General features: G+C 41.0%; 1 protein-coding gene across 5 annotated transcripts in view; it reads left to right on the top strand.

The window, feature by feature from the left end:
* The window catches only part of PROX1 (prospero homeobox 1), a 77,904-nt gene that overhangs the window by 23,154 nt on the left and 29,371 nt on the right, over positions 1-25,379 (top strand). For 4 of the 5 annotated variants that reach the window (XM_033144782.1, XM_033144781.1, XM_033144785.1 and 1 more), the window contains exons 3-5: positions 2,371-2,478; positions 4,504-4,641; positions 9,931-10,125. In XM_033144782.1, coding sequence (XP_033000673.1) covers positions 2,371-2,478; positions 4,504-4,641; positions 9,931-10,125 — 441 coding nt within the window. The remainder of the gene's footprint in view (positions 1-2,370; positions 2,479-4,503; positions 4,642-9,930; positions 10,126-25,379) is intronic. The other variant, XM_033144786.1, reaches the window with a different exon arrangement.

The following is a 25,379-nucleotide window of genomic DNA, read 5'->3' as shown; positions in this document are numbered from 1 at the left end:
ATCTAGCCATACATGTAATCGGATATTTCTGCCTTGTAAGTACTGAGAAGTGGAGGTGGTCTTGTGAACATGTGTTGTGTTGCGTGTCTGAGTTCAAATACACCCTCCCAAGGCAGAACGAAGTGCAGTACCTGACCTTCTGTAACTCACCATCTCTCTCCCTAACCTACCTTACATGTTCGTTGTTGAGGATAAAATAGGGAGAGGACTTATGCCCCATTGTGAACTCCTTGGAAGAGGTGCAGCACACACACCTAATAAAAAAAAAACAATAGTGCAATAAGCATGATTATAATTGGGGTCCTTTCCCAGCAATGCTTTGCTAAAATAGAATGAGAGCTCTTTTTTTTTTCTTGTGTCACTCGTTTCAATGGGATCTGCCCAGGAGAAGTTCCCAAGAAATTGTGTCTTGGGTTAACTGCTTTGGAATTATCCATTACTTAGGGCTTTAATACAGTGTTGTTGTTGTTTTTTTTTTTTAAAGTGTTGATATATTTGTGTGTGTGTGTAAGCTTCCTCAGGACAATTGCATAATGAAACAGATTTCTATCGGAGAAGTTTTGACTTGTCTGAAACTCTTATTGCTAAGCAATAGGTGACAGCTTGCTACTATTATTTCACTTATGCATTTTGACAGATGGCGGTTCCTAGCGCAATGCTCTTTTAGACTTCTCTATCAGTCTAATAGAGGTAGCTGTAGGTTCTTTCAACTCTTCTCTTGGCACAAGAAGTATGTCAGTCATAAATTATCTTCTTTGTAATCATTAAGCATCTGAAGCTAAAAAAGAAAAGAAAAAATCTAGTTCAGCCAAGCATGTTGCAGTGCGTGTAACATAAAATTAAGAGCTTTAAACCACAACATTTTCTATATATCCTTTTAGAATTAAAACAAAGCTTGCCCCCCTTTTTTGCAACATCTTGTGTTTTTAAATAATAATAAACCTTCCTCCATTCTCCTGCCCATCCAGGAGTAAAATTTTAAAATCTACTGTTAGATGCAAGGGCTCCCATTTAAAAAGAGGTTTATTTAAAAAAACAACAACCCATAAACCTTCCAAGAGCAGTATATAATGTGTGTTGTATCACTGAACCTCATGTGTCCTGTCTCTCCATTATGCTGTTAGGAGAAGGTGCTTCAGTTTCTAGATCACGTTGAACTTGTTTGACCTTTCTCTGCCATAACGCATGTTATATTTAATAAGTGACATTTGTGTGCATGTGTGTGTGGTGATTGTCTTTAAAGGAAACAGCCCTCCAAGAAGCTACTGGGAACATTCTTAATTGACCTTGTGGGGGCCACATTGATTTTGTCACGTGCATCTTCATTTCTGATAAATTATAAAGCCATTAATTTGCAGAGGAAATGGCAGGGCCAGCCTGCCGCACAGATGTGACCAAAACTGTCCTAGCAAACAGTACACAAAAGAGTGCCAAGAAGCCCCGGGAAGGAGGGGTGGCGGAAAAACCCGTCCCGAAAGCCTAGATTGTTATGGTTAGCTTCACATTCCCTTGGGAATGCTTTTGGTTATTTCTGCTTACAGCCCTGAAAGGTAATGATGTTTGAAGAATAAATAGGTATCCTTGCAGGGTAAATGGCCATGGATCAATCGGCAGTTTTCCACTTCTCGATATTTGCTGGTCCCCAAACACATTTCTGTGCACCTTTAAGCAAAGCTCTTATTTATTTCTAATTGGGAGAAGGGTTCTGTAAACCTTTTCCCGCCCCATTCTCAAGGAGCTAGAGCACCAAAGATGTTGGAAAACATGGTGTATACCCAGCGAAAACATTTCTATTTTTACTCTTAGCATAATTTGATGTGAGTGGTGTGGTACTCAGGGAAGAATAATGCATAAAAAGGTAACCGCAAAAAGGAAGAGGGGGATCTTCTTCTTGGAAACATATGCAATGTGTGTTTGTTTCCTTAGCAACAGGTGAACGCACACCTGGCGTTCAACCTTGCACTCACAAAATTTCCGCCACCATCTCCTAAGAAACAAATGAGACCCAGTTCAAGATTTACATGGAAGTAAGTTCTGTTGTGTTCTAAAAGAATGGTTCCCAAGAAAGCATGTAGGTTTTCTTTGAGTGATGTTGTGCCGCAACTCCAGTTTTGACCCTTCTGAGGTGTGTTGCAACTTGAACGTTAATTTGTCTGAAGAAGTGTATCTGAAGAACTGTGCATGCACACGAAAGCTCATACCAAGAACAAACTTAGTTGGTCTCTAAGGTGCTACTGGAAGGAATTATTTTATTTTATTTTGTTAATTTGTCAGTCAGTTCCAGGTACAACTCTTCTCCCCAAAGGTCTTAGCTGGCCCTGAATATCAGTTTTCAAGCAAAGCATTTTTCCTTAACTAATTTCATCCCACATGCAGGAAGGTCTGTCTCCCAACCACTTGAAAAAGGCCAAGCTCATGTTCTTTTATACCCGCTACCCAAGTTCCAACATGCTGAAAACGTACTTTTCAGATGTAAAGGTAGGAAAAAAATTCTTTTATTCATTTATTTTTATTTCCTCTTGCTTTTGGTTGCATGCTTTAACCCCCTGAATGCTTTTTTAAATTTAAATTTGATTTCGCTAATAATATAGTTTGGCAAATGTTATTGTTATTATTATTATTTGCTATTGTTATTATTTTGCTGCTAAGTCATTCTTAAGGTCTGTGTTTATGCTCTCCCTGTTCTGTTTATCTCCTCTACCCTGTGGACATTTTTTTTAAAAAATCACAGTAAATTTGTAATTTTTTTAAGCACCATTGGACAGCATGCTTTTGCATCTGTGAAATGTCTACTGGTGGCATTAGCCTACTATACAAGACCATTTTGAAAGTGCTCCTTTAATTGTTCCATTGCAGCCGGGTTCTTCCTATTCCGCTTAGATTAGTGCCCAGTGTAGAGACCCATTTTTCTTTCCGTCAAAAAAGAAAAGTGGGAAAAAAAGAAATGCTACATTGAAATTCTCCACGCAGTAGCTGCTTAAAAACAAAAGTGATGATTGTCTCTTATTTACAACTTAATTTGTTGTTGATGCAGAGTACACTGAGCATAAGGAGGATGAGTAAACTGACAGATTCAGGCCACATTATTCAAATGAGGATATGAAAGCTGTCGACGTACAGCTGCATCCTCCCCTCATTTTACAGAATATTAGGACCTCCTGGTTTTTTCTGTTTTTTTTTTAAAGTAATTGTTCTTTCACATCAACTTGATTTTTTTGTGTTATAATCATCTACTTTTTTTGCGCGGGGGGAGAAACAAGTTTGGGTTCCAATTATTATAATAATACACATGGTATCATTTTGTAAGCCTTTAAAAATAAACATCACATTAGTTTAAATTTGCCGTGTTAAAATTCTTCTCATCTTGCCTTTTCGCTCCCCCCCCCCCCAATTCTACAAAAACTTCAGCCATGACCACCACCTCTCCTCCACATTTGCAAATTTGCCTTCTGTGTTTCAGGGATGTTCTTAGACTGGCCTCCTGTGAAACTGGCCTGCTTTTTCACTTAAAAAAAAAACCCCAAAAGAAAAAACTGGTATTTTGTATTTTGTTAACTACCATTCACTTTTTCCTTACCCCCCCCCCCCAATTTAAGAATTGGGGTGTTTTGAGTTGCACACCCTTTCAATTACCCTTTCAATTAGTTGCAGCATTTTACTTAGAAATATTTGTGCTTTGTGGGCTGTTTTTAATGGGTTCTTCTTTAATTTTTCTTTTTGCATGGCATACATGTATAAGTCCATTCGACATATTTTGCCCTGATAGAGTTTCAGGCAAAACTGGTTTTCTAGGCTTTTTCTTACTTCTCCTTTTTTTTAAATATATAATTTAAGAAGTGCTTTGAAAACCTTTTTGACCAGAAAGTCAAGTAGGGTGTTGGTGAAGAAAACTGAATGTGTGTATTGCTGTTAACGACTGCTCTGTCATAGGCTTTTGCTATAATAATAATAATAATAATAATAATAATAATAATAATAATAATAAATAATATAATGCACCATCCATACATTGCCTATGCCTGGTTAATAGCCTGCCAATGAGCCAGGGAAAATACTTCTGTGGCAGTATTACCTGCAATGCAACAATGTAAAGGATTGCTCTGGAGACGCTGGAGCCATTGGTGCAGCTTGACCACAGTATGGCTTGAGGGAATCCTCCTAAAGGCTCTCTCTGATGTTCTCTCTGCTCCAGGGTTTCCCAAACTTGGGTCTCTGGCTGTTTTTGGACTACAACTCCCATCGTCCCTAGCTAGCAGGACCAGCGGTCAAGGGTGATGGGAATTGTAGTCCAAAAAGGAGCTAGAGGCCCAAGTTTGGGAAGCCCTGCTTTGGCGGATGCTGATGTAAGCAGCCCTACAGAAAAGAAAAGAAAAGAAAAAAAGTCTCGCTAGTATGTAGTGCCTGTTGTCTTTTTTCAGCATGTGACAGCCGAAGTCGGTCTTCTTGCGATGTTGCCAAGTGATATGAAATATTTTGATGTTATGCCACCTTATATTTATATAGCATCATTCATCCAGAAGAAGCCCAAAGTGCTTTACAAACAGCCAATATAGGGATCATTCACCCACCACTGAAAGGCAGCCACTTCCGTGGTGGAAGGCAACAGCCATTCGGGGTCAGCAACATCACACACCAGTAGATGTAAATATTAGATACATTCCTCTTTTCTTGGGGGAGCGGGGTTGGAGGGTGGGTTTCCACGTTTAATATTTTTGGAATGTTTTATTTCATGGTAACAGTTCGTGGGTAAAGTCAGCCTCTCCTTTAACCTGCTCTGTAAATTTGGTTGGGCTGAATGTGTGATCCGGGCTGGGTTAATGTTTATTTTAGGCAAGCTGAGAAGTAGACGCTTGTGGGAATTGTGCACATAATTCTCTCTCTCTCTCTCTCTTTTTGCATTGAGCTCCTTTAAAAAAAATATCAGGAGATGGGAAAGGGTTACTTATCTCAAGAAAGGAGATTGATGTCTTCAGTCTTAGCCAGATAGAATACTGGTACAGTAGTCTGGAGGAATGAGACCAATACTGCAAATAGGGTGTAAGAAGGCTGTACCCAACCTGGTTCCTTCCAGATGTTTTGGATTGCAATCCTTTCATTCCTGACCATTGATCAGGCTGACTGGGTCTTTCTGATGAGTCCAGAACATCTGGAGGGCACCAGGTTGGGGAAGGCTAGTGAAAAATATTGACCATTGGCCTTTCTCAGTCAGCCTTGTTCACGTTGACCAGCAACAACACTATAAGCTCTTCACAGTCCTTCTGCCTGGTGTTCTTCAAATGGCTATTCCAGGAATTGAACCTGGGGCATTCTGTGGGCTTGCCATTCAAAGGTGATATGCACAGGTTAGGAAAGTGTGGGTGGGAATGAGGAAAGGCTTTCTGTGGGGAGGCAGGAGGCCTGCAGGCTCCTTTTGAGTAGATTCTTTCCATGTGTATGAAGGTAGTTTTATTTATAAAAGAAGAGAGAGGCCCTGTGATAATGACATGCTTTGGGAGGCATGTTTACTTTCATCTGGATTTGCAAAGGGGCATGGTGTCACCCATAAACTTGTGTCTCTACAGTTGACCCAACTTACTTTAAACCAGTTCTTTTATTTTTTTAAAAAAATCAGTGTATCCCTCATCTAAAGTCACCTTTTTATAGTATTTAATTAGCCAAACCATGCTAGGCAACAGTAATTCAAAATCAGTTTGGCTAATCTTTAGTGTCAAACTTTTGGTTGGTATTCAACCAACTCTTACTCAGTGTGGGTCCAGTGCTATTAATGAACATGGCCATTAGCCTCAATAGATCTACTCTAAGACATAGTTGAACACCACCCTTTAAAAAAGAAAGCTTTAAAAAGATTGCAAACAAACTTTCCACAAGTTCATGCCAGCAGATTCCGAACTACATGTATGAATCACTACTTCAGCAAAACATTATAGATCACAATATGCCAGTCTTACCAGATATCCCTGCTGGAACAATAGGTTGGGGTTTTAGTCCCACTGAACTCCTTGGTGTAAATGATCAATAAATTGACCTCTTAAGTATTTGCTATGTACACAGGCTGATATTTTAAGACAGGTGAAAGAGAAACCCAATGCAACTTAATGCATGAATTTAAATAATGCATTATAGCCAAAAAAATCTAGACACAATTAGACTAACATGAGATACCCTGGTCCAACTTAGCTGCATGAGAATGTTGCCCATACTCTCAAAGACCAAAACCAGTGGGTTCAGGAGTGCCAACTTAGCCCTGTGTCTGTGGGTGTCCGGGGCCGTGGGTGCCATGCTTGCGCTCATGGCCCTGGCACTGAAATTTGTGGGTGATCAGGCACCTATGGTGGGTTTGATAGTGTAGCTATTCATGTTTCTAGATAAGAAAGAGGTCTTGAAGAAATTTCTGGGTCGGATGCTTTTAGTTAACGTGAAGGAAGAACTTCATAATGTACGGTGGCAGAATAGAAACTCTCTGTTGTATTAGCAGTGCCTATAAAAAAACTCAAGGAACACTCTAACACTAATGCAATCAGGGGAGAAAGAATGGATGGAGCCCATCCTCCGGGGTCCTTCTTTCCACCACAACCCCATGTGCCCCATTAAAAATCCATTCCAAAAAATCAAGAGATCATTCAGAGTGGCCTCCAGTGCAGCATGTGAATCTATAGTTGGAACAGAATCCCTGGAAAACGCACAAGGACTCTTTGGAACCCAGCCCATGCACTGCAATCTACCCTAATACGTTGTACAATAAATATACAAAGTCCAGTTTAGCGCTCTGTGCTGGTCTTGTGCTCAAGGGAGCTTACTTCCCCCCCCCAAAAAAAGCCAATTTAACCTATTTGAAAAGAATAAAATATTTTTCATACACAGATAAGCCCCCCAAAATCTTTTGTTCGTAAATAAATCCAAACTGATTTCTGTGGATCAATCTTGCTTACTTAGTTTATTTGAAATTGTCCCATTTATATTCTCTCTCCCCCTCCCCAATCGCTTATGCATGAATCACCGTACCCAAATTTCACCCTTGATTTTTCTGCTGGTGATGATCTTTGCTAAGGAGCTGCAATTAGTGAGGCTGAATAAGATGCAACCATCTTATAATTTTGTCCCTAAACTGGGGGAAAGGGGGAAATCTCCCGAGTCGGTATTGTGGGAACAAAAAAAGGATTCTCCTTGTATCATCTTCTTTCGCTCCACTTGATGCCAATTTTAATGTATAAGCTAATAATTCTAAGACTACTAAATACAACAGATTCAGTGTCGTTTTAGCTTTGAAGAACAGGCGCTTCCAGGCTTTTCAACCCAGCAGTGTTAAATGATGTATCTCATTCCCTCCACCCCTTGAGTCAACTGCTGCCTAGCCAGATTAAGGTGTCAGATTGATTTGTTTTATACATCTTTTGACCATGCTCATTGAATATTTAGGAAGTTTCTTCAGCCCATATTGAGGCTGAGGTATCCCGTGGGAAGCATTAATCAAAGTCACAGAGACTCTTACACTGTGGAAACACAGGCTCTTTATTGTAGCGATTAGTTTTTGCAGTAACACATTAACACACTACAGAGCTTTTCTTTTATAGAACAATTGATCCTTTTCTTGTACTCCACTAGAGAAAGGGGGGGGGGATAATTAACTCTTTAAAGTTTAGCAATTTTAAAAAGACTGAATTATCTACACCAGAATGTTGAGGCGAGAGAGGGCATTTGTCTCTGTGTTTGTGTGTGTGTGTGTTGCACACGCATTTGTATGTATGCACAATTAACTCACTCTCCGAATGTTTCTATACTATTCGAGCTGATTAGTTTTGTTCCTTATGTCTGTAATTTTTGCATGTCTTACTTTTTCTTTTTGTCCACACTAAAACTTTCTCTCTCTGGTGTTTCCATGCTGCAGCAATAAGCATTAAATCTCTCTTTCTGTCCTATTGCTAAATAATGACATGCGCACCTACTTTTTGTTGTTGTTGTTGTCCACATTAGGTCATTCATGACCATTCTAGAAAAAGAATCCCCTTTCTATTTTTCTCCCCTTCTGCAGTGCTCTTGCCCATATGAGACAATGTCTTGTAACAATGCAGGAGCCTAATCTTCATGTCAAAGCAATTTTCATTCCCCAGTGCACACCCTGCTATCATTTTGTAATGTTTTGTTTCTTATTCTAAAAGAATTAAAAAGGAACAGTAAGCCGTCACGGGGGCCTGTAGTCCTTATCTCAGTGTCTGGAAATTTGGACAGTGTATTTTACTGCTGAGATAAAATGGAAAGAACTCCAAGTTCAGCAAATCGTAATGGGTTTAAGTTCTATTGAAATCGGTAACCAGAAGATCAGATAACGGGGGTCCTTCAGTTGTCTTTTTAATCAGGTTCCCCGCAAGGGCTGAATAGAGACAGAGCAGACACACAGAGTGAAAATATAATTCTTGGATAGGTTAAGTACATGTTTGAACTCTTGCAAGCAGAAGCGATTTGATGATGACTTAATCATTTTCTGGTCAATTATCTGTAAGGACCCTTGCAACTGCATGGCAATTATGATGCAAGTTGGCCTTTTGGGAGAAACACCAGTCTCCCTGCTTCTGTTTCCTTGTTACTTAGATTCCCTGCCATAAATTTTCATTCGTTTATTATCTTTGCTAGCATGGAAACAACTTTCTGTGTAGTAATTACAGCCCCAATGCACACTTTAGCTGTCATCTTGTTGGAGGCCTGGATGTTCTCATGGCCAGCATTTGATAAGTGTTCTTTGTTGATTTTTGATTAATGCACATCTCTTTCTGGGGGCCCGGGGGAAGTGAATGCCTGTGATGACAAAAGGCAGGGGGTAGTATATCAGCCTGCCTGATATATAGCTATGGATTTATTGGTTTTAACTTGGCAAGTTAAGTTGCATCTGTCCTTTACACATAGGAAGGGTTGTCAATAAGAAGGGATCAGCTGCAACACAGCCTAGGTGACATCTTCAGTTCAAAGGTCATAGGAACAGTAAGAAAACTTGTCCTGAAAGACGTGGGCACTTTTAACCTTGACCTTCTGACTTCTAATAAAGGGATCCAGTGCATTTTCCTCCATCTTATGGATGAGCTGGAAAACTTTAAATTTGCTGGACGGAATGCCAGGGATTAATGGAGGCTTTGCGGATTTCGGTACTCAGGATATGATAAGCATCTACAAGTCAGCAGCACAACATGCAAATTTTTTAATTTATTTTTTGCAAAGTGAGAGCAACCCTATAGGAAGGCCCCATTTTTGTTTAGAGTGTGTGCAATAAAGAGAGAGGGGAATTCTTTTTAGCTTGACATAGAACGAGAAAGGAATTTTGCATCAGATCTATGTGGCACACGGAAATGTAACCAACCTCGAGTTACTTATGCCTGTTACACCACCTGCCCATAAATATTTTCTAAATTGATTTCACTCTTTTATTTGTGGGAATAACTCCTACATAATAGGAAACACATTGCACACCCACCCCCTTATCTTATATGTGCCTCCATAAATAATTGCCTTCAATGGGCAAAACATATTCACTTTTACTGTTTTGGCCACTCATCTCTTATATCGGACAAAATACATCAGCACAAACCTGGAAGGTCCTGGACATCTCCTCCTGTAAGAGCCTAGAAGCTTGCTAGTGGTGCCTCAAAATTTGGAAGTGCTTTCCATTCAGGATGCTTAACTTGGTAGAACAGCAGGGCTCTTTAGCAACTTTAGGAACGAGATCCAGACCGTTCCCATTAAAAAAATTGGCGCAGCATTTCTGTATCATTTGACTCAACCACTCAAGCCTCTTTACCCCTTGGGTTTAAAAAAAGCTTTCGAAGCTTGGCTATGGGGCAGGTGGAAGAGAAGGGGTGGATGTAAGAAAGGATGTTGTGAAATGGGGAGGAAAGAGAGGACGTGTCAAGGCTCTAATCCTCCTTGCTCTTCTGATTTTCACAGTTCAACAGATGTATTACCTCTCAGCTCATCAAGTGGTTTAGCAATTTCCGTGAGTTCTACTACATTCAGATGGAGAAGTATGCACGCCAAGCCATCAACGATGGGGTAACAAGCACTGAAGAGCTGTCCATAACCAGAGACTGTGAGCTGTACAGAGCCCTCAACATGCACTACAATAAGGCAAATGACTTTGAGGTACGCTGTGACCTTTCTGAGTTCCTTCCTCTTCTATGCATGCATATAATTGAAATTTTATCTCCTCTTTTTTTTTTTAATGCATTTTCACTTGTTTTGGAAACTGTTTCTTTTACAGTGCCCACCTTGTGAATGATGTTTATGTGTTTTGTTTTGTTCTGTTTCGTTAAAAAGGGAAGGAGGTCATTTTAGCCTGCCTTATCAGAAAGCAGGAAACTTTTCTGTCTCAATAGCAGGGTGCTGCATTTGGGTTGCTTGGGTTTCAGCTACATTTTCGAGAGCTGTTTTCTTGAAAAAAGCCACTCTACTCGAGATCTTTTGACTGTAGCTAATTGTTTTGTAACGCGAACAGAAAACGCAGCTCGCGAGCGAAACAAAAACAAACAAAAGCGCGACTTAGTTGTGTCTCGGTTCCATTGAAATCAACGGGGACTAGGCCTATCTAAATGTCTCTGGATTATACCCCATGGATTGGCAGCTTTGATTGAAACTCTTCCTTACAGGCCAACAATGAGCGGGTATGAGCCAATCACCGAGGCGTTGGCTCAGCAAGCAATTGTTGCTAACCTGCTGACCTTCCGTAAGCCCCACGGTGGCAAATTCCTCCGTGCTGATGATAAGCATTTTGCACTGTCAAGCGCAGGGATGAGGCGAGAGGGGCTTCTGGGAGTTGTCACTCTGTGGCATTGAAGCCTTGTGGCAGTGCATTGGTATTATCTGCTCAAAGGATGGGCCCACATTGTTTGGTATAAGCTGCACAGTGGCGTGGTCAGAAGGGGTGGTAAGGGCTTTTGTTTCTTTCCCTATGGAAGTAGTACTGTGCTAGGTACAAAAATGTGCTCCGAAGCATTTCTAAAGTGATTGCCATCACCATCATCATCACATCTAAGTGATTCAGTTGGAAACGGACACAGAAGATTAGGATGCAAATTTCACGTCTACTCTTACTCATTCACCGTAGCTTTTTATTTCAGTGTGTGTTGCCAAAACAAAACAGCCATGGCCCATCAGGCTTATTTTTTTAAAATAAAATGTGTGCCCTACCTTGCGGTCCTGGCTATTGAAGATCCCTCTAGTTCAGGGTTTCCCAAACTTGGGTTTCCAGCTGTTTTCGGACTGCAACTCCCATCATTCCTAGCTAGCAAGACCAGTGGTCAGGGATGATTGGAATTGTAGTCCAAAAGCAGCTGGAGACCCAAGTTTGGGAAACCATGTTCTAGATGTTGCTGGACTATAGCTCCAATCATTCCTAGGCTTTTATGGGCCATGCTGGCTGGGGCTGATGGGAGTTGGAGTCCAGCAACCTCTGGAGGGCCAATGACTGCACTACTCTTGGATGGAGCTTCTCCTAAAGAAACCAAGAACAAAAACAAAGGGAAAGTGCATTTGACACCCTCCTAATAACAATTTAGCAGAAGATGAATAAGGGTTATATGTACAATTTCACAATATGAGCCTGTTCTCATAAATCACGTCTCTGTCTGAAAATGTAAAAGCATTAATATGCATCTATATATTGTGTTGCCCTCTTTCTGTCTTTGAGCTACCCATGTGAGTCTTTCTATGTTGCGCAGTTTAAAGCATGGAGGAAATTTTCATGGCTTTTAATTGGAGCAGCCTGAGACTGCAACATAACACCTATGGTATATTGTTCCCAGTAGTTTGCAATTACCTGATCTGGAGATCGCAGCGTAAGGTTTGCCCCCAATAAGTTAATTTCTTATAACACAGAACCCCTTTCACTTGTGTTCAAATGCATGGCTATGAAATTCCTAATTCATACAAACAGCTGGATGGCAGCTTTAAGACTGCTACCCACAACTCCACGCACTAGGCTGAAAACCTGGACCTGAACAGGCCATTACTGCATATCGTTTAATCTGAAGGTATGCATTCTTGCCTGATCAGCGGCCAGCCCAGGTGACTAGCGCTGAAGCAAAAATGACATGTACTGTGGTGTTGAAATTGGATCTGAAGTCCTTGAGCAAATGGAGCATTTTCCATATTTAGCATCATCAGAATTCCTCCCCTTCATACTTTTATTGCTGATCCTTTAATATAATTGAAGCCTGATACGCCTTTCATCTTAAATAATTTAAATGGATTTTCCTAAACCTTTTCTGCTCGCTTCCTCTCACGGAGTTAACATTCATAACATGTTGAAGAAATTGGGATAAAATCTCATTGAAAAAAGGGATTCTGGGCGAATTCTGGAACCTCTTTTCCTTAAGATCTATTACTCAAGATACACCTGCCAGAGCTACATCACACACCGGCGTCCCTGTGGACAACACAGTGCTTTTTAGACTCATGAACGTCCTTCAGCAGTTCATACAAAACATATCCTCAACCCACCATGGAGCTGCTGGGGCCTGCCTTTGCTCTAACATATGAGCTGGCTTTTCTGACTTCCTTTCACAATGCCTTGGAGCCACCAGCAGCTGCTAACAGAACTCAAATAAGATCCTTAACAATCCTCATGCCTCCTTACTTTAGATTTGTCACAACCGCCTCAGGCTCATAGCCAGAGGTAGCTGAAACACCTTGCAGTGACTGAACGAGTAATCTCTCTCTCTGTTTGCGAGAAGTGTACCAATTTGTTGCTGTGTGCTGTCATTGGAGGTCAGTTGAAATTGCAGGCTCAGCTGCAACACAAAACTGAACCAAAAGATCTTTAGAAGTAAGCAAAACTTACATTTCGATGAATTAAAGATATCCATGCTGGGGAAGGAGGATTTTCATATGTCCATCCTTGGGTGTTATTATTTCTCACAAATGGTAACGTATATAGCATCTTCCTCCACCCCAATTCATTTATTTTTTCAGCACACTTTAAATTAGATTTATTTATTGTCATTGTCCGTATATACACAGTATACACAACAACGAAAATCAAACACCCAAAGACCGGATTTAACATACACATTTGCACATATCTCCAACACTCTCATCCTTATTAAAACATAATCTATTAAAACATAACCTAATCCAGAGTATAACATAACCTATTAAATAGAAGCTCCCCCTCCTAAAAAAACAAACAAACAAACAAACCTCAGCAACTATGTGGTGCCGTTTGTGTAATCTCTAGTGTGTTTTAAACTCAAGTGTCTAAAGACTGCAATTCTAGACACACTTAGAACTAAGCTCAATTGAACTTGCAAGTAGACATCTAGATATGCACTCAAAATGTGATAGAAACATACTTATCCTGGATGGTTTGCAGAGAATATTTTAAAGGGAATCAGAACATGAAAGAGACAGCAGCTTTCTATGGGTTTCTTACATAAGTCTCTCTCTCTCTCTCTCTCTCTCTCTCTCTCTCTCTCACACACACACACACACACACACACACACACACTATTTGGTTTTAATTTTTAATTGTTAGGGTGGGTTCATTTAGCTCTTTGTTCTCCCACCAGCTTTCCCCCAATCATCTAGTGGTAGCACTGGACCAGTTCCAGTTTATCTTCAACTTACTTGCCCACCTAAAGATTAGGTAGGCTAGCATATCAAACTTGTGAATGGCCACTAAACATTTTGGGATTTTGCAGAAATCTAATTGCTTGTTTCCGTTTCCGTGCACTGCTCTGGTTCACCAGAAGCAGCTTAGTCATGCTGGCCACATGATGCGGAAGCTCTACGCCGGCTCCCTCAGCCAGTAAAGCGAGATGAGTGCCGCAACCCCAGAGTCGTCCGCAACTGGCCCTAATGGTCAGAGGTGCCTTTACCTTTACCTAATTGCTTGTAGGTTGCGAGTGGCAAATCAACTCAACCTAGACGAGGAGCACTTGTTCAAATTACACTTTGTTCCAATTGCACTTAAATGTAGCTTTCCCCATTGCATTTCATACTTGGGCAAATATATCTGAGGATAAAAGAAGTGATTGTGAAATGTGTTGGTGGGATTCAACCAAGTTGTTATGTGCACGGAATGAGGTCCACTTGTGAATGAGACATTTCCTGCTTTGTTCCCCATACCCATTAAATCTGCTCCAGAGAGTGGGGTGCAAGAGGGGGAAATCCCATTGCACAAGCAGACCGCGTTCTGTGCTGGCATACCCCACTTAGCACTATGTTGAATTCCACCCTATGTACCTGTGTAAATTGTTGTCCCCCTCCCTTTAAAATATACAGAATTGGCATTTGGGAAGCAAATTAGCTGCACATCCCCTATCAACATGCATTCCACACCAGTTGTGGTTCACTGTGAGCTCCTAGATATAAAATAGATACATTGCATAAATACTCATACATGGAGGCTTCTACTTTGCAACTAAAAGTAGCTTTGGGAAATTGATTTGCATTTGGGAACTGGCATTGAAAATAAGAGTTAAACTCTCCATCGTGCCTTACAAAAATCAGGGCCTTCTGCAGCTGCTTTGAGGAGAAAGGAGGAAAGTGTCTGGAAATCCAATAACAGAACTCCCATGTCATGTGGCCCTCAGTTATCACGTGCCTTGAGAAGTATGTATGTTATGCCCATGGTGAGATACAGGAGCGAGACTCATGGCCTTCCCCTTATGCATATGTTCTCTGTAAATTGGACTTGCTCATGTCAGTCACCCAGCCCTTTTCCATGGTGTGGACCACATCTCCAGAGCCAACCTGCATAGGCACTCTTGCCTGTATACCTGATTAAAGGCTATACATGCAGTATGGAAGATGAGCCAAAGGCTGACTCACATACCATACAGAGTGTGGAACCTACATATCTGGTCCACATGTTGCTGCCTTGTTGTATTTAATTGTTTTGTAGATTAAACGGTATTGAAATTAGAAATAAATATATACAATAAGAATGCATGAACTAAAAAGTGGACACTATAGCCAGTAATATATGCACCTATTTTACGAACACTGTTGTTTGTAATATGGACATTCTTAGTAGATTTGAATACAATAAATTGTGATATACTTTCATAAATAGTTTCAGTAACTCTCATCTCTGACAAGTGGGTAGTCTCTGTTTGGCTTTCATAAGCAATTACTTAGAAATGTATGCTGAAAAGTCCTAAATTCCACAGTGATGGATGTATGAACTTGCTTTTTACTAAGTTAGATCATTGGTTCATCCATCTCTGTGATATTTTTAACTGGGAATGTCAGGGATTGAACCTGGCATCTTACGTATACCAAAAAGGTGCTTTACCTGTTGATGTAAAAATCAAAACTCTGCCGATGCACTGCTGTGAAATCTTATGGCTGAGTTTATATTTTGAAGGGCACAGTAATGAGATCTGGGATTTCCAGAAAAGCAGAGATGTTGTCAGGAAGAGGGAGGAATAGATTCATAATGGGGACATGTACATTCCCGTCCACTAGAATTCTCCTGTTAAATGGACTGGTTTGCCCATAACACTAAGCCATTGTTTGTTTAACAGATCATGGGTTCCTACAGACAATCAAATAAACCCATGGCTTGTTTCTCCAAAGTCTTTTTTCATCTGCTCTTGCCTTGTACTTTTGTAGTCAGGTGAGTGTCTGGGTAAGGGTGGCCAAACAAGCCCAAAGTTAAGAAAGAGCACTGGGTTTGCATGTAACACCAATCCATAGTTAAAATAAACCAAGATTTGCAAGCCAACAGCAAATCGTGGATTCAGTGGGTGGATTGTTTGGTAACCCAACTATAGTTCAGCCTCTTGGCATGAGTCAGACATGCAAATAAGCCATCATTTAATAAACGATGGCTTGTTGTTATGTGCAAACTATGCCTCTATCCACAACTTCATTGTCATACCTAGTTCCATTTCCTTAAGAGGTTGTAATTTAGGATTTTAGCCTAGCAAAATCAGTTGACGCATTCCTAGGTGTACTTATTTGCTACATTTGTTTTTAAATGTTGTAGGCCAGAAACTTGCACTCACATGTGAACTTGTGTTCTCTCAAATATAAGCTAGAGAGTTGCAGGATCCTGACCTAGTAAACTGTGGTTGTCATGTATACCTTTGCATCCTGGATATCTTTGTAAGCTTATAAGGCTGTGGGTTAAACCACAGAGCCTAGGGCTTGCTGATCAGAAGGTCGGCGGTTCAAATCCCCATGACGGGGGTGAGCTCCCGTTGCTTGTTCCCAGCTCTTGCCCACCTAGCAGTTCGAAAGCACGTCCAAGTGCAAGTAGATAAATAGGTACCGCTCCAACAAAAAGGTAAATAGCATTTCCATGCACTGCTCTGGTTCACCAGAAGCGGCTTAGTCATGCTGGCCACATGACCGGGAAGCTGTATGCCGGCTCCCTTGCCCAGTAATGCGAGATGAGCGCCGCAACCATAGAGTTGGCCATGACTGGACCTAATGGTCAGGGGTCCCTTTACCTTTAAGGCTGGGGTCACCAAAGGGGTTCTTGTGGGCACAATACCATCTTTGAGGATGGTATTCACAAAATCTCTGAGCCCTCCCCCTTCCTCATTGTTTCCTGTGTCATGTGATGGGGAAGAGGCTCACCCCCCCTCCAAAAAAGGGAACTTTTCCACTTCCTTTGCTAGTTGTGTGTGTTTTTCAATGTTCAGATTAGTAGCTGAAAAGGAAGTTGAATGGCCAAGACAGGAGGAGAGAAACGGGAGCAATAGTGGATGCTCAGGCAGGAAAATGGAATAACTAGGGGAGAACCAGAGAGGGGAAAAGTGAGATCTGTAGGGGATGAGGAGAAAGAAATACATATAACAGAAACATCTGTATCCATTGACTGAAATGGGGGGGGGAGCCCATGACTGGTGTTTTCCAGCACTGCCATGACACAAAAACATGAATACAAGGCATGTATCCTCATAATTTTTACAAGGGTTACTCTGAAAACTACCACCAAATCATTGGTTACCTCTGCACCCAGAGGTGTCCTGTAATTTCTTGGTGCTTTGGTTTTCATCATATGTAAATCTTGTGAAGATCCATGACAATCTTTGCCTGTAATTTCATCAGTGTTTTTGTAGCGCTGGCAAGCACCAGCTCTGTGACTTCTACTATGCACTGTACCAACGTAAACCTTCAGAGACGACAGGAAAGCCCAGCGTGTGTGTGCTTGCTCTCTGCAGCAGGGAGGGGTGTGTCTGTGTGGAATTACCAAAGGGAGGGGGAAGAGAAGGAAGAGGGTGTGGTGCCCATGGCACCCTCTCAAAACTTCAAATCTGTCATGGGCCCCCAAACGTTGGAAGCTTTGGTATAAAGGAGTAGATGTAAAATTGTGGGCTGGTCATTGTCTAACCAACTACAGTGCGCTATAATTTCTCGGATCTCTCACAATTCTATAATCTTTCAAGTGTATCATTTTCTAAAGTCATGTCTATCGATGCTGATTTAAAATCTTCAAACAACCCCCCCCCCAATACAATACATATAATTTAGCATTAACTAAAATGACAAACTGCTGATCGTTCTACCCATTATATAATGTACTATTTTGCTTTAAGCTTGAAAGTTAACAACAATCCATATACACACACACACACCGCTTTTAGTTTGCTTTGTTAAAGCCTCAGACATATCCCTGTGAAATATGTAAGCGACTTTCACCCTAATGAAACAATGGGTCAAAATTAGCTGAAGCTGCTTAATCAGTTGTGGTTCTGACTTCTAACATCCACGGCATGTTTACCAGCAATACTGTTGCAAACATGCTGGAATCAGACTGCAAAAACTATGTAGCACTGTGCATTTAACCGCTGGTACCACCTAGGCTGTGTGCCTGTGCAAAGGATGCCTTAAAGCTAGGCTTCAAATTTTGAGTGAGAAAGTTCTAACAGGATGCAGTCTCCCACAGCTGCTACCAGGGCTAAAAATATTATTTTAAAGTATGCAACAAAAAAAGCGAGAGGCATCAGTTTTAAAGAAGTTTGATGCAACTGCAACAATGATAGGACATTAGTTTGCACTTTGCAATAGGAGTAATAGGGCTTCATTTGCACATTGTTATATATTGAAAATGCCTGGCTACATGTATTCTTCAGACATTTGATAGTGGTCTTATTTCCCCATGCACATTTATTATTATTATTATTATTATTATTATTATTATTATTATTATTATTTCATAATAAGCTCTAATTCCTCTGATGTGCAACAGAAGAATTTGAAAGTTACACATTGCGGTTTGAAAATAATTAAAATATTCCTGCTGGACTGATTAATTATATCCAAAATCAATGAATGGAAAGACTGCGGAACGGGATTCGTGGTAGATCTTTGTTGCTCTATTTTCCATTAAAAATATAGAGACGTTGTAGCTATCTCACTGCATCTCAAACAATGTTGATTTTTATTTCTTTAGAAAGTATGAAAACATCCTTCAGGAAGACAGTTTCCCTCAGCTCAGCCAGTATATCTCATTTTATTGAATTCAGTTGCAAAAGTTATGCAAGTATAAAGTGGTGCTGTAACAATATTGTAAATGCCACTTTTTTTTCAAAAAATTTATTGGTGTTTCCATGTAAATGCCACTTTTAATTTTTAATGAACCTTGTGTGGACCCCTAATAATAATTATGCATTCAATTGTTGTTCCTGGTTCAGCTGAGGAAGTTCTTCCTCAAACAGTATTTAATCAGCTGAACCAGGCATGGGAATTGAGAGTATATGTAGTTTTTGAGTCAGGAAACTCTCATTTTGATATTTATCCCCCCTTGGATTCAAGGTGTTTGCTACTACAATGAGATAGGCCCGAAATGATGTGCGGGCTATTTGATTTAATGTCATTAGATTTTATAGCTCCCTCTGACTATTTCCCCCCATTGGGTTACATTTAAGCACAGCAAGATCAAGTTTTTAAACCTCCTTACTCAACAGCTCTATTAGTTATAATGTACCGTGACCTCTCTCAACATTCTTAAAGAAAAAGATACAGTGTAATGTCACTTTACTTTGCTTATTGTTCTTTGTTGAGGTGAACAAAGCATTTTCTACAGTGGTTATAGCACATAATTATACAGCTTTCAATAGTGGTGTCTTGGCACATATCAAAGTTCAGAAGAGCCTTTAGGAGAGAGAGAAAAAGATGTTTTGTGGCAGCCTAGTGAGGGTCTCATCTTTCCTTCAGAAAATAGTTCAAGGCTCTTCTGTCAGGCTTCCTTACTTAGAGCTTTTTCCCCTCCTGCTTCATAAAGTTTAAAGGGGATTCAGTGGAGTTCTGTGATCTGTTTCCTTTGAAAGATTGTTCCTTTGCACAGAGAGGTCCTTTGACTTCAAGAGTTCACAGATTCATGTCTTTAGGTATCATATGTCTGACCTTATCAGTTACTCTATTTAATGTCGGAGAAAAAGTCTCAAACTCTTTTGTGTTTGTCTGTTTTTCTGCCTCTGTGAAGTGATTTGGCGGAGAGAAGGGGTGGGGGAGAAAGAGAAAGGACCATCCTTTTTAACGCACCACGGCGAGGACGTTTTTTTTTTTCCTGACTCCAACCTACCCTGTGGCTTTTTTGGCGGGGAAGACGGGGCGCAATTGCCCTTGCCTGCTTTGTGTGTGTGTGTGTGTGTGGATAATTCCACGGCGATAATAGAACGGTACAAGGCCAAGCTCGCGCACACTATATCTAGCTAGGAATCGTCCGCTTTCCTAGCCAGCCACCCCTAGATGCAATCTATTGCCTTATTTCTGGTGGCTGCTACTTTAGCTTTCCAACAGGCCGGGCCATTTAGCAAACACAGAGAGCGAAACGGCTGGAGTGCTGGGCCAGCAGTAGGCTTTCCCTTTGCTTCGACCTGCCCCAAAGGCTTTGATAATTAATTGTCCTTCAGAGATGAGGAAAGTTCAGAGACAGTGTGTGCAGCAACGTCTATTGTCTGACCTTCAGTTCTCCTCCGTTCGGCTCTTTTCCCCTCTCCCCTTCACACCACAAAGGGTTATCAATGGGAGCAGAGAGCAGCCGCTCCTTCTAAGGTCCGCAGGTGGCCGTTGTGGTCCTCTGACAAGAGCCCGATCATTGTGCTTCCGCCGGCGGCGGATGAAATGGGCTCGGAAAAGTTCTGACAAGCCTTTTCAGAACCCTTTCTCTCTCTCTCTTCTTTAATGCCATATACATTCTAGCAGAGCTATTCTGCTAATTCTTCGGGAAATTTAATAGGGTTTCTCCCCACCTCCCTTTCCCCACCCGCCTGCCTGCCTGTCAAAGTACATGGAAAAAGTTATCATTATGCACATCGGCTGGAATTTTGTATCGCGGCCTAGGCCAACCCGGAGCCCTCCAGGCATGCTTGGACTACAACTCCCATCAGGCGCAGCAGGAGCTGTAGTCCAAAGACATCTAGAAGGCATCATGTTGGTGTAGACTGGTATAGCCATTTAATGCAGGAGAGATTGCATGGCTCCCTTCTGAGCAAGCTTGCATAGGTTTGCACCGCAACTTTCATTCTTTTAGTCACACACAGTTTTAAAAAGGAAGACTGCTATAGATCCAAATGCAGAAAACATGGGTTCATTAGCTGGGCGCAGGGGGAATTGCTAGGTACTTGAACAGCTCTGGGCACGTGCATGGGAGTTGTGTATGCTAATTTAGGTGCAGATTTAGGTCTCTGAGCAAATTAAGATGGTGGGTGGTGCCTCAATGGCACTGTGCTTTGCTCACAGATCTGTTGGGCACTGTTTCTTGAAAAAAAAACAAGTTGGGGAGGAAAGGGTAGAATAGACAGGAGACATAGGACTCAGTGCAAAAGGTCCAGATGTGAAAGAGATAGAAAACTATACAACTTTTAGAAGGCAACTGAAGGCAGCCCTGTATTGGGAAGTTTTTATTTTTTATTATGTATTTATGTGTGCTGGAAGCCATCCAGGATGGCTGGGGTATAAATAAGATGATGGTGATGATATGATGATGATTAGGGCTCAGGGGGCCCTGATCCGCCCTGCCCACCAATAATGCCCCTGTCATTAGCTGGAAGTAAGGGTTGCAGTTACTTATAGGGAGGGGACTTTTAAGATCCTGCACTGACAAATACGAGAATATTTCCAGTTTAAATTCATTTTTATCTCCACCATAACAGCCAGCAACACATGAACGGGAAAAGTTTAAGGAAAATACTGACGGAATAGTATTGAAAATGTCTAGTTTTTTAAATAATGATAAAATGTTTCTGTCTGTGGCAAACCATTGTCCTATATTAAAGATATGTAAACACACATAGAGGGAGAACATCTTTTGCTAGCCTTTCAAAAATTTGGGTATCCTCAAAATTCTTTAGGTATTTCACCTGAGGAAGAACTCATCATTCAACATCTGTTTTGCATGCAGAATGTTCAATCTACAGCATCGGCAGGTAGGGCCAGCAAAGTCACCAGTCTGAAGCACTGGAGAATTGTTACCGGTCAGTGTTAGCAATACTGAGCTAGATGGACTAATGGCATCCTATTTTCCTAGCTCCGAATTCATCACAAATTTGCTTTTGTGAATCTGTAAATGTTATGGTCCTCCATTGAGTTGGCTAGTTGGGAATGTAAAGTGCCTTGGTCGAACCTCATGACCAAGCTAACTTGCATGGAGATGGTGAGTGAAGATGGAAAATCATTTGCTCTATCCATTGCTGTTGTAAAGAAGTAAACAAATATGGCCTGTCAGTTTTTGGTGACAAAATAACTAAAGCTATGTTAACTCTGGTGTTTCATTAAGGCAGGGAATGCAGCGTGGTTCTCACTAGATGTTGTTGGACTACAATTCCCATCAGCCCCAGCCACTAGTCGCGGATGATGGGAATTGTAGTTCGACATCTAGAGGGAAGCACACTGGCTGCCGCTGCCTTAATGATATGGTTTACATAGCTTTATGGTAAATGGTGTGCCACTTCAGGCTCCCTGAGAAATGTGTGCCTAATTAAAATTGTAATAGCCTAATAATATCTATCAAAGAGCAAAGAAGCTGGCGTTTGCCGAGCAGATTATTAATATTGTTTTACCGTCTGCGATTAATTTAGAATCCTCTGTGGCATAATTATTAGGCTCTGTAAAACAAAATGATATACATGTTCTGTTGTTTTCCCTAATGATATAGTAAGCAAAGATTCAGTTAGAAGATGTAGGGAAAGTACACAGAACAGAGCATTGCCTATTTTAATCAAAGTAACAATATAAGGGTGTTCAATACAAAGAAACCGAGGTGGTAGGGAGGGAATAAATTATCTAAATTATCTACCGCACAATCTCTCCATTAATTTAATTAACTTTGTATGTCTGTAGAGTTCTAAACACTTGGTTGAAGCTCACATAATCACTATATAAGTGAAGCAGCTGTGAAAAATGTCACTCCCCAAATATGTAATCCTCTTTTCACTTCCTCAGAAGTAAACTCCATTTAACTCAATGGCAATTTTCCTTTGGGTAGGATTGCACTGTAAGTAAACCAACTGGGTTACTCAGATCCTTGTTATATAATGATTAACTTTCTTATGCAAAAACCTTTTGAAGCAAGTTTGTATTATTATTATTATTATCATTATCATCATCATAATCATCAGTATAATTATCATTATTTTAAAAACAACACCGTAGCATACTCTCCAACATTTCTCTGATGAAAATAGGGACATCCTATTCTATTATTATTATTATTATTATTATTATTTTATTTTATTTTATTAATTCAATAATTAATTATACCCTGCCCATCTGTCTCGGTTGCCCCAGCCCCTCTGGGTGGCTTCCAACATATATAAAAATATTGAACATTAGAAAACCTCCCTATACAGGGCTGCTTTCAGATGTCTTCTAAAGGTTGTATAGTTACTCATCTCCTTTGCTTCATGGGTCACATAACTCCATACCTTCCAACATTTATCCGATGTAAATAGGGACGTCCTAAGGAAAAGCAGGATATTCCAGGATCAAATCAGAAACCGGGACGGCTTTCGTAAATCCGGGACTGTCCCTGGAAAATAGGGACACTTGGAGGGTCTGCTGTAGGTGAAGCAGATACAGCTTACACAATTAAGGGATCATAAAAATTTAAAGTTAATCTGATGAATTTTTCATTAGACCCAGATGAAAAGGGCCATGTTGAAGCAAAGAGCTTCGCTTGGAGCTCTCCTAGAAGATGCCGACTTGCGGTACTTAACAAACAGGAGCAGGTTCTTATTTATTGATTCCCAGTTGTGTAGATAGAAACTGCCACAATTTGGAGAACAGAAACCATAGGCTGTGCTTCAAGCTAGCATGGGAGAAAAACTGTGTGCATATTAATAAAGATGTTGGGATTTCCTTTCTTAGTGCAGAACAGTACCCTGGGAGGTGCTGCTAATAAATTGTGTAATTATAATAATCTGGTCCCATCACCTCCTGGCAAATAGAAGGGGAAGAAATGGAGGCAGTGAGAGATTTTACTTTCTTGGGCTCCATGATCACTGCAGATGGTGACAGCAGTCACGAAATTAAAAGATGCCTGCTTCTTGGGAGGAAAGCAATGACAAACCTAGACAGCATCTTAAAAAGCAGAGACATCACCTTGCCAACAAAGGTCCGTATAGTTAAAGCTATGGTTTCCCAGTAGTAATGTATGAAAGTGAGAGCTGGACCATAAAGAAGACTGATCGCTGAAGAATTGATGCTTTTTAATTATGGTGCTGGAGGAGACTCTTGAGAGTCCCATGGACTGTAGAAAGATCAAACTTATCCATCCTTAAAGAAATCAGCCCTGAGTGCTCACTGGAAGGACAGATCCTGAAGTTGAGGCTCCAGTACTATGGCCACCTCATGAGAAGAGAAGACTCCCTGGAAAAGACCCTGATGTTGGGAAAGATGGAGGGCACAAGGAGAAGGGGATGACAGAGGATGAGGTGGTTGGACAGTGTTCTCGAAGCGACTAGCATGAGTTTAGCCAAACTGCGGGAGGCAGTGAAAGATAGGCGTGCCTGGCGTGCTCTGGTTCATGGGGTCACGAAGAGTCGGACACGACTGAATGATTGAACAATAACAACAACAACGATTATAATAATGCATAGGAAGTGTTCTGCTTTGTGTAAATATGAAGTGCTTCAGATATATTATCCCAGTAGTCATTGAATCAATGCTGCAGATAATATCCCTACATTACAGATGGGGGGCTTGGGCTGCGGTGGTGGCTTGCCTCAGGTTCTCCAGTGGTTAATGGAGCTACAATCCCACAAACACTTAAACTGGGGAGAAGTACCATTGAAAAAATCCATTTGAATTTGTGCCCTGTGCAATCCTGTACTCTTGGAGTAAGAGAGAATAATGATGGGGTGGGGAGAGAGAACATTTTGCACATCCAGTCAATATTATGCACTTCAATTAATGAATCAACTGTACTTCTCACTAGCCATTCAATGAATAGTCCCAAACAGGTTACCAAAAATGTCCCAATTAAAACAAGTACAATTTACATTGGAACCAGAAATTGAAACCACCAAACAATGAACGGCAATGAAACAAAACAGTAGCACCGGGGAGCGGTACAGAGCAATGAGGAGGAAGAAAGACATTCTTTGCTACAGCTTAGTCAGTAGAGCATAAGGTTGTAGAATCATAACATGACACCCTTAATCTCAGGGTCATGGGTTTGAGCCCCACACTGGACAAAAGTTTCCTGTATTGCAGGGGGTTGTGCCAGATGGCCCTTGTAGTCCCTTCCAACTCCGCAATTCTATGATTTTATGACCGTGGTTAAATCTTTCTTTACTGAAACCAGTGGCCTTGAAAATGTCTTTCTTTGGATGGCTCATGCCCACGTTAAATATATTGAAGTCACAATTTCACAACGTGTACTGAATGGTTGCCATATTTAATGCGCAATCTGGCTTGCATTCCCCTCCCCTGACAATTTCTGAAGAGGAGATGATAGATAGATAGATAGATAGATAGATAGATAGATAGATAGATAGATGTATAATTCTTATTTAAATCAATCATTTGACGATCATTTGAGCAGCTGCAATCTATAGTGGGTCTTTGCTATGTGTTGGACATAGTGGTTATTACCAATACTTTCCCCCTCCCCCCCTTTCTTCTTCCCTTCTTCGCCTCTTCTTGCAAAAAGGAGCTTGCCAAACACTGTGGAGCGTTGCTGACATTTCACTTTGCATGCAAGGAGGGCAAGGGGAATTAAGAAATCAGCAAGAGGGGGAAGGGGGGGGGGAGAAACGACACAGCTAGTTGTGCCGGCTTTGCCCTGCTGAAGATTTCTTTTGCTTGCCTTCTACATTATGCTCCTTACTTCTCCCAAAGTGCCTGGTGGCAGCGACAATAGTGAGGAATGGGGATTCCACCCCCACCCCCATGTGTGTACTAGATGCCTCTAAAGACTCTTATTTATTCCCTCCCATGTC

Source organism: Lacerta agilis, chromosome 3 (genome assembly GCF_009819535.1).
Source record: "Lacerta agilis isolate rLacAgi1 chromosome 3, rLacAgi1.pri, whole genome shotgun sequence".
Lineage (NCBI taxonomy): Eukaryota > Metazoa > Chordata > Lepidosauria > Squamata > Lacertidae > Lacerta > Lacerta agilis.
This window is presented reverse-complemented; position numbering and strand designations above follow the sequence as displayed.